The sequence below is a fragment of the Dendrobates tinctorius genome, unplaced genomic scaffold (genome assembly GCF_039654945.1).
Source record: "Dendrobates tinctorius isolate UK_male_01 unplaced genomic scaffold, ASM3965494v1 ptg000369l, whole genome shotgun sequence".
Lineage (NCBI taxonomy): Eukaryota > Metazoa > Chordata > Amphibia > Anura > Dendrobatidae > Dendrobates > Dendrobates tinctorius.
This window is the reverse complement of record NW_027362035.1, coordinates 650402-666722: the sequence shown is the minus strand read 5'-3', so window position 1 is coordinate 666722 and position 16321 is coordinate 650402. Positions and strand designations below refer to the sequence as shown.

Below are 16321 nucleotides of genomic sequence, written 5' to 3'. Positions count from 1 at the left end.
TCCTTCACTTTGTCTGTCCTCTCCACCTTCTCCACCTCATTCTCTTTTCCTTCACCTTGTCTGTCCTCTCCACCTCATTCTCTTTTCCTTCACCTTGTCTGTTCTCTCCACCTTCTGCACTCCCTTCTCTTTTCCTTCACTTTGTCTGTCCTCTCCACCTTCTCCACTTCCTTCTCTTTTCCTTCACCTTGTCTATTCTCTCCACCTACTCCACCTCATTCTCTTTTCCTTCACCTTGTCCATCCTCTCCACCTTCTCCGTCTCCTTCTCTTTTCCTTCACCTTGTCTGTCCTCTACACCTTCTCCAACTCTCTCTTTTCCTTCACCTTGTCTGTCCTCTCCACCTTCTCCACCTCCTTCTCTTTTCCTTCACCTTGTCTGTCCTCTCCACCTTCTCCAACTCTCTCTTTTCCTTCACCTTGTCTGTCCTCTCCACCTTCTCCACCTCCTTCTCTTTTCCATCACCTTGTCCATCCTCTCCACTTTCTCCACCTCCTTCTATTTTCCTTCACCTTGTTTGTCCTCTCCACCTTCTCCACCTCATTCTCTTTTCCTTCACCTTGTGTGTCCTCTCCACCTTCTCCACCTCATTCTCTTTTCCTTCACCTTGTCTGTCCTCTCCGCCTTCTCCACCTCATTCTCTTTTCCTTCACCTTGTCTGTTCTCTCCACCTTCTCCACCTCCTTCTCTTTTCCTTTACTTTGTCCTCTCCACCTTCTCCACTTCCTTCTCTTTTTCTTCACCTTGTCTGTTCTCTCCACCTCCATCTCTTTTCCTTCACTTTGTCTGTTCTCTCCACCTCATTCTCTTTTCCTTCACCTTGTCTGTCCTCTCCACCTTCTCCACCTCCTTCTCTTTTCCTTTACTTTGTCCTCTCCACCTTCTCCACTTCCTTCTCTTTTTCTTCACCTTGTCTGTTCTCTCCACCTCATTCTCTTTTCCTTCACCTTGCTTGTCCTCTCCACCTTCTCCACCTCCTTCTCTTTTCCGTCACCTTGTCTGTCCTCTCCACCTTCTCCACCTCATTCTCTTTTCCTTCACCTTGTCTGTCCTCTCCACCTTCTGCACTTCCTTCTCTTTTCCTTCACTTTGTCCTCTCCACCTCCTTCTCTTTTCCTTCACCTTGTCTGTCCTCTCCACCACATTCTCTTTTCCTTCACCTTGTCTGTTCTCTCCACCTTCTCCACCTCCTTCTCTTTTCCTTCACTTTGTCTGTTCTCTCCACCTTCTCCACCTCCTTCTCTATTCCTTCACCTTGTCTGTCCTCTCCACCTTCTCCACTTCCTTCTCTTTTCCTTCACCTTGTCTGTCCTCTCCACCTTCTCCACTTCCTTCTCTTTTCCTTCACCTTGTCTGTCCTCTCCACCTTCTCCACTTCCTTCTCTTTTTCTTCACTTTGTCTGTTCTCTCCACCTTCTCCACCTCATTCTCTTTTCCTTCACCTTGTCTGTCCTCTCCACCTTCTCCACCTCATTCTCTTTTCCTTCACCTTGTCTGTTCTCTCCACCTTCTCCACCTCCTTCTCATTTCCTTCACTTTGTCTGTTCTCTCCACCTTCTCCACCTCCTTCTATTTTCCTTCACCTTGTTTGTCCTCTCCACCTTCTCCACCTCATTCTCTTTTCCTTCACCTTGTCTGTACTCTCCACCTTCTCCACCTCATTCTATTTTCCTTCACCTTGTTTGTCCTCTCCACCTTCTCCACCTCATTCTCTTTTCCTTCACTTTGTCTGTCCTCTCCACCTTCTCCACCTCATTCTCTTTTCCTTCACCTTGTCTGTCCTCTCCACCTTCTCCACCTCATTCTCTTTTCCTTCACCTTGTCTGTTCTCTCCACCTTCTCCACCTCCTTCTATTTTCCTTCACCTTGTTTGTCCTCTCCACCTTCTCCACCTCATTCTCTTTTCCTTCACCTTGTCTGTACTCTCCACCTTCTCCACCTCATTCTATTTTCCTTCACCTTGTTTGTCCTCTCCACCTTCTCCACCTCATTCTCTTTTCCTTCACTTTGTCTGTCCTCTCCACCTTCTCCACCTCATTCTCTTTTCCTTCACCTTGTCTGTCCTCTCCACCTTCTCCACCTCATTCTCTTTTCCTTCACTTTGTCTGTTCTCTCCACCTTCTCCACTTCCTTCTCTTTTCCTTCACCTTGTCTGTCCTCTCCACCTTCTCCACTTCCTTCTCTTTTCCTTCACCTTGTCTGTCCTCTCCACCTTCTCCACCTCATTCTCTTTTCCTTCACCTTGTCTGTTCTCTCCACCTTCTCCACCTCATTCTCTTTTCCTTCACCTTGTCTGTCCCCTCCACCTTCTCCACCTCCTTCTCTTTTCCTTCACCTTGTCTGTCCTCTCCACATTTTCCAGCACCTTCCTCTTCTCCAGGTCCACAGCTATTCTTGATGTTGTTATGTCTCTTCTCCTACAGGTCATGGAAGGGAAACTCTCCGGGGCATTTGTGACATCCATCTCTGCCAAAGATGCAGATGAAGGCGAGAATGGGACAGTGATCTACAGTCTGTCAGGTACAACCATGTACAGAAGACATCAGCACAATGACAACACAGGAGTCTCACCGTGTGCACAGTGAATGGGTGGAGTATCGTGAAAATGATTGATGTAACCCTTGACCAAGGATGCAAGACTGAGAACCTTATGGAAAACTGTGAGATGGTAGATACTGTAAATTGCGATCTGATGGTGTTTGATTGGAAAGAGATTGATAGCTTGATGTTGGGTGTGATGGATGGGTGATTGATGATGTTAGGTGTGGTGGATGGGTGATTGATGATGTTGGGTGTTATGGATGGGTGATTGATGATGTTGGGTGTGATGGATGGGTGATTGATGATGTTGGGTGTGATGGATGGGTGATTGATGATGTTGGGTGTGATGGATGGGTGATTGATGATGTTGGGTGTGATGGATGGGTGATGTTGCAGATGACTTAACATGATATTGATACATGTGATGGATGAAAGATTGGTGACTGACGACATGATGTGCGTGATTGATCTGTGATTGATGATGTGGTGGAGGATTCATGGCATTGTGGGTTGTGATCGTGTTGATCAGAGCCATACTGGCATGGAGTGCACGTCTTCATGGTGCAGGATCTATGTAGACATGTGTAGCAGGCAGTTATATAAGGACACGGATGATATGAAGTCTACATGGTGCCATGTCCATGGCAAAACTACAACTAGAACCAGACATCTTCTTAATTTCCTGGCCTTTTGCCACTTTTTTGGCTGCAGAACATGCACCCTTCAGGCACGACCACCTCTAATATGCACCCTTCAGGCACAACCACCTCTAATATGCACAGCTCACCCCAGTATTTAGGGCGGTGACTCTAAGGGTATAAATTCCGTCTCGCTGTGTTCCTGGGGTCAGCTGTATGTTATCGATATCACCATCTTGGCAGGTTCATGGGCAGAGCGGTTTACCCTGCACCCACACACTGGAGAGCTGCGTACGGCTGCCCCTATACACTACGCTGAGCGATCCCTCTATACAGTGACCATCCTGGCCCGGGATTCTGGATCTTCTCCCAAGAGTGCAGAGGCCTCCCTCCACATACAGGTACTTTCTATATAAGGAGAGTCTTGTCCATAACACTAAAGGTCCAGTGTGCGCATCATATGTATATATTGTATTTCACAGGTTTTACCGTCCTCCAGATACTCAGCCAAGCCGAACCCCAGTGCACTGGTCCTTACACCAATGGAGGGATTACCCCCAGGGTCACTTCTGGGTACTGTTTCTTCTAAGACTTCTCATGGATCAGCCATCTACACCCTACAGGATGACCCCAGTGGGACTTTTATGGTGGATGGAAGGACTGGTAACATCTTCCTGGTGAAAGACCTCGACTTTGAGTCTCAGCCCCGATACAGCCTGAGGGTGAGTATAGAGGAGGCGAGAGAAGTGACTGGCGTGTACTTGCCTCCTCAAGTAGTGCAAGTTGAGATTGAAGTCCAGGACAGAAATGATCACTCTCCAGTGTTTCCTGAGGACCCGCTAACATTAGTGGTGGCAGAGGATGCTCAAGTGGGTTCTTCTGCCTTCACTTTCGAGGCTCTGGACCGGGATGGACCAGGACCAAACAGTCAGGTGCAATATTCCTTGCTACGTCAGGAGCCAGAGCTGACAGATCGTATATTTCACCTGAATGCAGAGACTGGCGTAATGAGTATAGCTCACCCGCTAGATCGGGAAAAAGTATCTTCATATCTGCTGACGGTGGAGGCGCGAGACTGTGCACTAAATGCCAGCCAACGCCGTTCCACCTCTGTGACCGCCAGAGTTTTCCTCAGTGATCGCAACGATAACTCACCCCGTTTTATCACACCCTCTACCATATGGTTGTCAGAGGACCTTCCTATGGGATCTACTGCCCTCTATCTGGTGGCACAAGACCCGGACCTGGGAGAAAATGGGCGAATCAGTTATCAACTCACTGGGGGCAATGAAGAGGGCAGATTCCAGATACATCCAAGCACAGGTAAGACCCAGGTCATTGACTTCATGAAAAGCCAGCATTTGTGTACAAGGACAGGGTGCATGATGTAGTGAAGGACAATTATGTACGAAGATAGGGTACATGAAATGGGGAAGTCTGCAGCTGTGTACAATGACAGGGTACATGACATATGGAAGGCTGCGGATGTGTACGGGGACAAGGTACATGACATATGGAAGGCTGCGGATGTGTACGGGGACAGGGTACATGACATATGGAAGGCTGCGGATGTGTACGGGGACAGGGTACATGACATAGGGAAGGATGTGGCTGTGTACGGGGACCGGGTACTGTCATGGTTCATTTCGAGGATTTGATTCGCTGACTTGCTGTTCTGTGGTTGGTTCCTTTTTCTGCCAAGCTATTGCCTTTTCTTCCCTGTCCAACTACTGATGGTTTCTATTGTCTTTGTAACCCTTCATTGGTTTACTCCTCTCCAGACGTTTTGAATCTTCCTGTTTTGGTCTGCCCTATCACATTCCGAGTTGGGTTTTATACAGTATATTCACTCTTCACTGCACTTCCTTGCTGGCTATACCTGGGTTTAGAAGATCCAGCCATTCAGCTAAGGGGTTTACCTTGCATGGTAAAAAACCAGTTGAATTCCACCAGTAAATCTGTTTGTTTTCCCTCCCAGTTCCCGTTTCTTTCACTTCTTGAGGTTATACTTGGTGCATTTATTTTTTGCTCTCCATAGTTCTCCCTCTGTGTCTTACATGAATGTGATTTAATTTTTTCACCCTGGGTTTTCTTAAATTCCTGCACATTTTCCTCTACTCTTGTTGACAGCATGTTGCAGCTTCCCCTCTGGTTCCTCAGGAAGTATGAGAAACCCCTTGAGGACCTTTTTATGAGACAGGTCTAAGGTGATGTTTTTTGAGTTCCGCGACTAGAGTCTTTTAAGGCTGTACAGGGACCAGTGGGGTGTGGGTGCGGCGTCTCCCTGTATTAAGTCTTCCGTTTCTCCGTTACCTGTGAGTACGTGTGTGTTACGTTCATAACAAGTACAGAATATAGGAAACGCTGCAGCTGTGAGCAGGGATAGGGTGCGTCGATCTACGGGGACAGAGGGTACATGATGTAGGGAAGGCTGCGTCTGTCTATGGGATCAGGGTACATGATGTAGGGAAGGCTGCGTCTATCTACGGGGACAGAGGGTACATGATGTAGGGAAGGCTGTGAATGGGGACAGGGTAGTTGATGTCGGGGAGGCTGCGGCTGTATAAGGGGACAGGGTACATGATGTAGGAAAGGCTGCGTCTATCTATGGGATCAGGGTACATGATGTGGGGAAGGCTGCAGCTGTGAACGGGGACAGGGTACGTGATGTAGGGAAGGCTGCGGCTGTGTACGGGGACAGGGTACATTATGTAGGGAAGGCTGCGGCTGTGTACGGGGACAGGGTACATGATGTCGGGGAAGCTGTGGCTGTGTACGGGGACAGGGTACATGATGTCGGGGAGGCTGCGGCTGTGTACGGGGACAGGGTACATGATGTAGGGAAGGCTGCGGCTGTGTATGGGGACAGGGTACATGATGTCGGGGAGGCTGCTTCTGTGTACGGGGACAGGGTACATGATGTCGGGAAGGCTGCGGCTGTGTACGGGGACGGTACATGATGTAGGGAAGGCTGCGGCTGTGTACGGGGACAGGGTACATGATGTCGGGGAGGCTGCGGCTGTGTACGGGGACGGTACATGATGTCGGGGAGGCTGTGGCTGTGTACGGGGACAGGGTACATGATGTAGGGAAGGCTGCGGCTGTGTACGGGGACAGGGTACATGATGTCGGGGAGGCTGCGGCTGTGTACGGGGACAGGGTACATGATGTAGGGAAGGCTGCGGCTGTGTACGGGGACAGGGTACATGATGTCGGGGAGGCTGCGGCTGTGTACGGGGACAGGGTACATGATGTAGGGAAGGCTGCGGCTGTGTACGGGGACAGGGTACGTGATGTCGGGGAGGCTGCGGCTGTGTACAGGTACAGGGTACGTGATGTCGGGGAGGCTGTGGCTGTGTACGGGAACAGGGTACGTGATGTCGCGGAGGCTGCGGCTGTGTACGGGGACAGGGTACATGATGTCGGGGAGGCTGCGGCTGTGTACGGGGACGGTACATGATGTCGGGGAGGCTGCGGCTGTGTACGGGGACAGGGTACTTGATGTAGGGAAGGCTGCGGCTATGTACGGGGACAGGGTACATGATGTCGGGGAAGCTGTGGCTGTGTACGGGGACAGGGTACATGATGTCGGGGAGGCTGCGGCTGTGTACGGGGACAGGGTACGTGATGTAGGGAAGGCTGCGGCTGTGTACGGGGACAGGGTACATGATGTAGGGAAGGCTGCGGCTGTGTACGGGGACAGGGTACATGATGTCGGGGAAGCTGTGGCTGTGTACGGGGACAGGGTACATGATGTCGGGGAGGCTGCGGCTGTGTACGGGGACAGGGTACATGATGTAGGGAAGGCTGCGGCTGTGTATGGGGACAGGGTACATGATGTCGGGGAGGCTGCGGCTGTGTACGGGGACGGTACATGATGTCGGGGAGGCTGTGGCTGTGTACGGGGACAGGGTACATGATGTAGGGAAGGCTGCGGCTGTGTACGGGGACAGGGTACATGATGTTGGGGAGGCTGCGGCTGTGTACGGGGACAGGGTACATGATGTAGGGAAGGCTGCGGCTGTGTACGGGGACAGGGTACATGATGTCGGGGAGGCTGCGGCTGTGTACGGGGACAGGGTACATGATGTAGGGAAGGCTGCGGCTGTGTACGGGGACAGGGTACGTGATGTCGGGGAGGCTGCGGCTGTGTACAGGTACAGGGTACGTGATGTCGGGGAGGCTGTGGCTGTGTACGGGGACAGGGTACGTGATGTCGCGGAGGCTGCGGCTGTGTACGGGGACAGGGTACATGATGTCGGGGAGGCTGCGGTTGTGTACGGGGACAGGGTACATGATGTCGCGGAGGCTGCGGCTGTGTACGGGGACAGGGTACGTGATGTAGGGAAGGCTGCGGCTGTGTACGGGGACAGGGTACGTGATGTCGCGGAGGCTGCGGCTGCGTACGGGGACAGGGTACGTGATGTCGCGGAGGCTGCGGCTGTGTACGGGGACAGGGTACATGATGTCGGGGAGGCTGCGGTTGTGTACGGGGACAGGGTACATGATGTCGCGGAGGCTGCGGCTGTGTACGGGGACAGGGTACGTGATGTAGGGAAGGCTGCGGCTGTGTACGGGGACAGGGTACGTGATGTCGCGGAGGCTGCGGCTGTGTACGGGGACAGGGTACATGATGTCGCGGAGGCTGCGGCTGTGTACGGGGACAGGGTACGTGATGTAGGGAAGGCTGTGGCTGTGTACAGGGACAGGGTACATGATGTCGGGGAGGCTGCGGCTGTGTACGGGGACAGGGTACATGATGTAGGGAAGGCTGCGGCTGTGTACGGGGACAGGGTACGTGATGTAGGGAAGGCTGTGGCTGTGTACAGGGACAGGGTACATGATGTCGGGGAGGCTGCGGCTGTGTACGGGGACAGGGTATGTGATGTAGGGAAGGCTGCGGCTGTGTACGGGGACAGGGTACGTGATGTCGAGGAGGCTGCGGCTGTGTACAGGGACAGGGTACGTGATGTCGGGGAGGCTGCTCCTGTGTACGGGGACAGGGTACGTGATGTCGGGGAGGCTGCTCCTGTGTACGGGGACAGGGTACATGATGTCGGGGAGGCTGCTCCTGTGTACGGGGACAGGGTACATGATGTCGGGGAGGCTGCTCCTGTGTACGGGGACAGGGTACATGATGTCGGGGAGGCTGCTCCTGTGTACGGGGACAGGGTACATGATGTCGGGGAGGCTGCTCCTGTGTACGGGGACAGGGTACATGATGTCGGGGAGGCTGCTCCTGTGTACGGGGACAGCGTTTCTGTAGGGGAGGCTGCGGCTGTGTACAGGGACAGGGTACGTGATGTCGGGGAGGCTGCTCCTGTGTACGGGGACAGGGTACATGATGTCGGGGAGGCTGCTCCTGTGTACGGGGACAGGGTACATGATGTCGGGGAGGCTGCTCCTGTGTACGGGGACAGGGTACATGATGTCGGGGAGGCTGCTTCTGTGTACGGGGACAGGGTACATGATGTCGGGGAGGCTGCTCCTGTGTACGGGGACAGGGTACATGATGTCGGGGAGGCTGCTCCTGTGTACGGGGACAGGGTACGTGATGTCGGGGAGGCTGCTCCTGTGTACAGGGACAGGGTACGTGATGTCGGGGAGGCTGCTCCTGTGTACGGGGACAGGGTACATGATGTCGGGGAGGCTGCTCCTGTGTACGGGGACAGGGTACATGATGTCGGGGAGGCTGCTTCTGTGTACGGGGACAGGGTACATGATGTCGGGGAGGCTGCTCCTGTGTACGGGGACAGGGTACATGATGTCGGGGAGGCTGCTCCTGTGTACGGGGACAGGGTACGTGATGTCGGGGAGGCTGCTCCTGTGTACGGGGACAGGGTACGTGATGTCGGGGAGGCTGCTCCTGTGTACGGGGACAGGGTACGTGATGTCGGGGAGGCTGCTCCTGTGTACGGGGACAGGGTACATGATGTCGGGGAGGCTGCGCCTGTGTACGGGGACAGGGTACGTGATGTCGGGGAGGCTGCTCCTGTGTACGGGGACAGCGTTTCTGTAGGGGAGGCTGCGGCTGCGTATTATGATAGAAGTGTTGGTATATTTGGATTATCATTTCGTTTTGTACAGTAGGACCAGGAGTAAAGTCTTCTTTAGCTGAGCCGATGACCTGCTGAGGATCACCCATAATGCCGCTCCTTGCCCTTATCAGAAGGTGTATGTTGCGATATACAGTGTAATCCGCCATGTATATGAGCCTGGCTGGTGCCTGTGAGTGATGGCGCACTAGCGCTGCCGCGTGTCAATGTTGTGATGTGGCCGGTGGTAGTCGTATTGGGCTTCCTTATGTTGGCGATGTAGTGCCTGAGAATCTGGGGTCATTAGTAGCAATGATGGGGCTGTAGTAATATACCCAGACCTTCTTGGTGCCCACCGCATTATCTGTTCTCTGCAGGCGCTCTCTCCGTAGTCCGGGCTTTAGACCGTGAAGAGACATCTGGGTATAACCTGACGGTAATAGTCATGGATTACGGCTCTCCACGGCTGTCCAGCACACAGACACTTTCCATCTCCGTTCTTGATATGAATGATGAGATTCCTGCCTTTGAGAAGACACAGTATGAGGGCAATGTCAGGGAAAATCAAGTGGCGGGCACCACTGTCCTCAGACTGCAGGCGGTGGACCGCGATCTTGGTGAGTACAGGATGGTGCAGGGATGAAATGAATGGAAATTTGGGGTTTCAATGTAAAACGCTCATCCTCCCAATCGTATGTACTATTCAGGCCCTGGAGGACATGTCACGTATGGAGGCGTCACGGGCGATGAATTCTCACTCGATCCTCAAAGTGGAGTCCTCACCACAAAGAAGCCACTTGACCGGGAGAAAAGAGATATCTACAAGCTGACAGGTAAATATAAAACACCACGTCATCCGTGAGCCGGACATCGCTACATGTACACGTATGCTGACGTCATGGCCCGTCATGTGTTGTAGCATACGCTCGGGATGGAGGCTCGCCACCAAAGGTGTCTGAGGTCAGGATCCACATCACTGTTGGAGATGAGAATGACAACGCTCCCGTATTCCAGACAGACAGCATCTTTCTTGAAGTTCCAGAGAATCAGGAGCCAATGACACTATGTGTCCTCCGAGCCTGGGACCTGGACGTGGGAAGTAACGGGCAGCTACAATATCGTCTGCTAGGTGAGTGTCCTTCACATGACCTCCACTTCTGCAGATGCATGGATAAGACTATTATATTACCACTAATGCTGCTGCACATGAACTCATAGTAACTCAGGTTAGTGACACCATGGTTCTCGTTTCTTTGGTTCCTGACTCCACATTTCTCATTGACTTCGAAGACGATGTCTTAGGTTCCCCCCATCATGTTTCTCATTGACTTCCATGATGATGTCTTAGGTTCTGATCCCAGGTTTTGCAATAACTTGCATGATATGGTCTTAGATTCCTGAATGTTTCTTGTTGATTTGAAATCTTACATTTCTTGCTGCTGTTCTTGATGGTATTTTAGGTTTCTGATTAAATAGAATCATAGAATCGTAGAGTTGGAAGGGACCTCCTGGGCCATCTGGTCCAACCCCCTGCTCAAAGCAGGATTCACTAAATCATCCCAGTCAGATGTCTGTCCAGCCTCTGTTTGAAGACTTCCATTGAAGGAGAACTCACCACTTCTCGTGGCAGCCTGTTCCACTCATTGATCACTCTAACTGTCAAAAAGTTTTTTCTAATATCTAATCTGTGTCTCCTCCCATTCAGTTTCATCCCATTGCTTCTAGTCTTTCCTTGTGCAAATGAGAATAAAGTTGATCCTTCTACAATGTGACAGCCCTTTAGATATTTGTAGACAGCTATTAAGTCTCCTCTCAGTCTTCTCTTTTGCAAACTAAACATTCCCAAATCCTGCAACCTTTCCTCATAAGACAGGGTTTGCAGACCGGTCACCATTCTGGTCGCTCTTTTCTGAACTTGCTCCAGTTTGTTGATGTCTTTTTTAAAATGTGGTGCCCAAAACTGGACACAATATTCCAGATGAGGTCTGACCAAAGAGGAGTAGAGGGAAATAATGACTTCACGTGATCTAGACTGTATGCTTCTGTTAATACATCCTAGAATTGCATTTGCCTTTTTTGCTACTGCATCACACTGTTGACTCATATTCAGTCTGTGATCTATTAGTATACCCAAGTCTTTTTCACATGTGCTGTCACTTAGCCCTATTCCTCCCATTCTGTATATGCTTTTTTCATTTTTATTGCCCAGATGTAGTACTTTGCATTTCTCCCTGTTAAAAACCATTCTGTTAGTTGCTGCCCACTTCTCCAGTTTATTTATATCTTTTTGAATCCTCTCTCTCTCTTCTCTAGTATTAGCTATCCCTCCTAGCTTTGTATCATCAGCAAATTTAATCAGTTTACCCTCAATTCCATCATCTAAATCATTGATAAAGATGTTGAACAATACAGGGCCCAGGACAGAGCCCTGTGGTACCCCACTTGAGACATTCTTCCACCTGGATGTGCAGCCATTTACGACCACTCTTTGGGTCCGATCACTAAGCCAGTTATGAATCCACCTAACAGTTGCCTTGTCCATTCCATACTTAGTCATTTTTTCAATAAGGATTGTATGAGAGACTTTGTCAAATGCTTTGCTGAAGTCAAGATATACTATATCTACAGCATTTCCTTGATCCACCCAATCAGTGATTCCGTCATAGAAGGAAATTAAGTTAGTCTGACATGACTTATTAGTTACAAACCCATGCTGACTCTGTTTAATCACTTCATTCTTATCCAGGTACTGACATACATGTTGTTTAATAATTTGTTCAAAGATCTTTCCTGGTATAGAAGTCAGACTCACCGGCCTATAGTTGCCTGGGTCCACCTTCTTCCCCTTTTTGAAGATAGGAACAACATTTGCTCTTCTCCAGTCTTCTGGCACTTCTCCTGTTCTCCAAGAATTTTCAAAGATTATGGAGAGGGGTTCAAAAATTTCTTCTGTTATCTCCTTCAGTACTCTGGGGTGTAATTCATCTGGACCTGGATATTTTTTGTTGACCTGTTATAGTTTATTTGGTTTCTTAAACTACATTTAAAATCGAGTGTCATAGTATTGTCTTACATTTCTAATGTTACTTTTGTTGTTGACTTCCATGATTGTCCCTTAATTCTTGACCACACTGTGGAGACACGGGGGGTCAGCGGGTGCTCTAGTCAGTTGGCTTGAGACCGCACAGAGCAGGGCTCATCCCACCGAACGCCTCTCCTTTTACCATGGATATAATGCTACCCAGACAAGGCAGGGTGAGGTTAAACCATGTGGCAATACTTTATTGAGCCAAAAAATAGGCACATAACACGAAAAATCGTCCCAGCACAATATCCAAGATGGTGCAAAGTTGATCCATCTTGAACGCGGCAGCCAGGGTCATATTTCTGTCCAGCTGCTTCACCGATGCCTCCATCTTGTGCCAGTCATTACACTGGCTACCTATTCGCTACAGGGTCCAGTATAAACTCATCTCTCACCCACAAAGCTCTCCACTGTTCTGCACCGCCTTATATCTCCTCTCTCATCTCTATCGCCCTACACGTGCCCTCCGTTCTACAAATGACCTAAGACTAACATCCCCCGTAATCCGAACCTCACACCTCCGTCTCCAAGACTTCTCTCGTGCTGCTCCAGCTCTCTGGAATGCACTTCCCCAGACGATCAGACTGATACCTAGCCCTGACCTATTCAAGCGCGCTTTGAAAACCCATCTCTTCAAACAAGCCTACCACATCAACTACTCAGCAAGCTAACTTTGCCCTGTTCCCTCCTTCCAAATATTATTCTGAATCTGCACCCTACTATTCATCTGTCTCCACACCCTCCATGCACACGATAACTGCACTTGATACTTGTCTATTGCACTTAAACACACGGGCTGATGACCGGATCATGCAGCTTTGTATGAAAATCCCTATTTATTATAATTGCCAGACCTGAATTAACAAGCATTTCTCACCTACTGTGTCCCCCCATTTCCTTGTAGATTGTAAGCTTGCGAGCAGGGACCTCACTCCTAATGTCACTGTTTGAATTGTCTTAACTTACATTGAATTTATTGTCTGTACATGTCCCCGCTTAATTGTAAAGTGCTGCGGAATATGTTGGCGCTATATAAATAAAAATTATTATTATTATTATTATTATTAAAGTTACACAGTCTCACCCTTACATAGTAACATAGTAACATAGTTTTGGAGGCTGAAGGAAGACCTTATGTCCATCTAGTTCAGCCTCTTTTTAGTGCAGCTGTTCTGCATTGTTGATCCTGGGGAAGGCAAAAAACCCACAGAGTAGAAGCCAATTTTCTCCATAGGCAAAAAAATTCCTTCCCCTAAGCTGGGTCACCCATCTACCTATAATATTCTGTTATTCGTAACCTTCTATCCTGTTACTCACAAGAAAAGCCTCCATTCCTTTCTTACATTCATTCAGTGAGTTGGCCATCACCACTTCCTCAGGAAGAGAATTCCAGAGCCTCACTGCTCTTACCGTGAAGAACCCTCTTCTATGCTGGTGCAGAAATTGTCTTTCCTCCAAGCGAAGAGAATGCCCCCTTGTTCTTGTCACAGTCCTTGGTACAAACAGTTCATTGGAGAGATCTCTGTATTGCCCTCTGATATACTTGTACATATATATTAGGTCTCCCCTAAGTCTTCTCTTTTCTATAGTAAATAGACCTAATTTTGATAACCTTTCTGGGTAGTGTAGTGAACCATCTCCATTTATCATTTTAGTAGCCCGCCTTTGAACCCTTTCAAGTTCAGTAATATCTTTCTTGAGCACCGGCGTCCAAAATTGCACACAATCCTCCAAGTGTGGTCTGACGAGTGATTTGTACAGAGGGAGAATTATGTTTTCATCTCGTGTCCCCAGACCTCTTCTAATGCATCCCATGACCCTATTTGCTTTGGTGGCAGCTGCCTGACACTGGGCACTCCAATTTAGCTTCTTATTGACTAAGATGCCTAAGTCTTTTTCCATGTCTGATTTCCCCAGCAGTTTCCCATTTAGTAAGTAATTGTAGCCTCTGTTTCTCCTTCCCATGTGCAGAACCTTACACTTATCTGGGTTAAACCTCATTTGCCATTTTTCGGCCCAATTTTCCAATTTACTCAAATCTGTCTGTAGTTGCAAACTGTCCTCCTTTGTGTTAACTACCATACATAGTTTTGTATCATCTGCAAATACTGATATTTTACTGTGTAAGCCATACACTAGATCATTAATAAATATAGTAAATAGTAGGGGGCCCAATACAGACCCCTGTTTTCGTAGCCCCCTTCCAGGGCACCTTACTGAAGGACAAGTGGAATTGTATTACATTGTGGTCACTGTTCCCTCGGTGCCCATCGCCTCGGACTTCTGTTATTCTATCTGGCCTGTGGCTTAACATTAAGTCCAGGAGGGCCGTCCCTCTAGTTGGGTCCTGCACAAGTGGGGACAGATAATTATCCTTGGTCACTGACAGAAATTGGTTTCCTTTCGGAGATCCGCAGGTTCCAGGTTCCCAGTCTATGTCGGGGTAGTTGAAGTCCTCCATAATAATCACCTCATTGGGATTTGCTGCTTTGTCTCTTTGTCTCAATAATACATTCTCAGTGGTTTCTGTTATATTTGGTGACTTATAACAAACCCCTATGAGGATTTTATTACTTTTCCCTCCTTGTATCTCCACCCATAGAGACTCCACCTCTTCATTTCCCTCTTGTATATCTTCTTTATATATAGACAGACTCCACCCCCTTTCCTTTTTTTACAATCCCCCCTAAACAAATCATATCTTTGCAGGTTAGCCGCCCAGTCGTAGCTGTCATCTAACCATGTCTCAGTTATTCCTACTAGGTCGTATTTCTCCTCATACATTACCAACTCCAGATCTTGAGTCTTATTGGTCAGGCTCCTTGCGTTGGTCAGCATGCAGGAAAGAAGTTTTGCTTCCTTTTTCTTAGCTTCCTTCTGAGTACCCTGTCTTGGGTCCTCTGTACCACATCTAGTATCCTTGATTAGTTTGTCCTTCTGCTGCATGTTCTTGTCTGCTGTTTTTCCTCCCATCCCCTCTTCTTCTAGTTTAAAGTCCTCCTGATGAGTGTGGCAAGTCTTCTGGCGAATGTGTGTTTCCCAGGTTTTGTGAGGTGTATCCCATCTCTTGCGAGAAGTCCATCGCAGAGGTAATTCACGGTCCAAGAATCCAAATCCTTGCTGCCTGCACCACCGTCGTAGCCAGTTGTTCACCTCTAGTATCCTATTCCATCTTCTGATGCCATGACCATCGACTGGGAGAATTGATGAGAAAACAACCTGTACGTTCCGTTCCTTTATTTTCTTCCCCAGAATTTCGAAGTCTGCTGACTTTTGCTGACTCGCCAGGATAAGCGCAATTGTGACTTCAGAGCTTCTTGGGCCAACTACCCCACCTGTGGCATCCACACAGAGAGGAGGTAACGACAAGCTTAGGAAGCTGACAGTCCATTGAGGTACAAGGCCAGGTGACCAGAGGGTCACAACCTGGTTTCTCTGAATATCTCGTGGAACCAGGTGACCGGTGGGTAAAAATTCTGGCTTTCCCAAACATATCCATGGGGCTCAGGCAACCCGTGGGTCCAAATCCTGGATTTCTCAAACGTATCCATGGTTCAGTGAAGGTCAGTGTGGAGACACGGGGGTCAGTGGGTGCTCTAGTTTGCTAGCCGATACTGCAATGACCAGTGAACGTTCTCTCTCCTTTTACCATGGGCATAATACAATACAACACAACACAGGGTGTGACAACACAGGGTGAGGATAAAACAGTGTGGCAATACTTCACTGATCCACGAACAGACAGATAACACATAAAACAGTCCCAGTAAAATACACAAGATGATGCAAAATTACAGTCTCACCCTTCTGCTTACTCGCTTGGGATCAGAGCAGCTGTGACTTCAGAGCTTCCAGGTCCGACTACTCCCACCTGTGGCACGGACAGTGAGGAGGTTAGAACAAGCTTAGAAAGGTGACTATTCATTGAGGTACAAGGCCAGGTGACCGGAAGGTCACAACCAGGCTCCTCCGAACATCTTCATTCGTGATACTATCTTAAGTCCCTGATGTTACGTTAGCAT

At 49.3% G+C, this 16321-nt stretch overlaps 1 protein-coding gene across 1 annotated transcript in view; it reads left to right on the top strand.

Moving 5' to 3' along the window:
- The window catches only part of DCHS1 (dachsous cadherin-related 1), a 168941-nt gene that overhangs the window by 95265 nt on the left and 57355 nt on the right, over nt 1-16321 (top strand). Inside the window, exons 8-13 of the mRNA XM_073562898.1 lie at nt 2424-2520; nt 3423-3580; nt 3662-4502; nt 9592-9831; nt 9922-10047; nt 10134-10343. Of these exons, the coding sequence (XP_073418999.1) occupies nt 2424-2520; nt 3423-3580; nt 3662-4502; nt 9592-9831; nt 9922-10047; nt 10134-10343 (1672 nt within the window). The remainder of the gene's footprint in view (nt 1-2423; nt 2521-3422; nt 3581-3661; nt 4503-9591; nt 9832-9921; nt 10048-10133; nt 10344-16321) is intronic.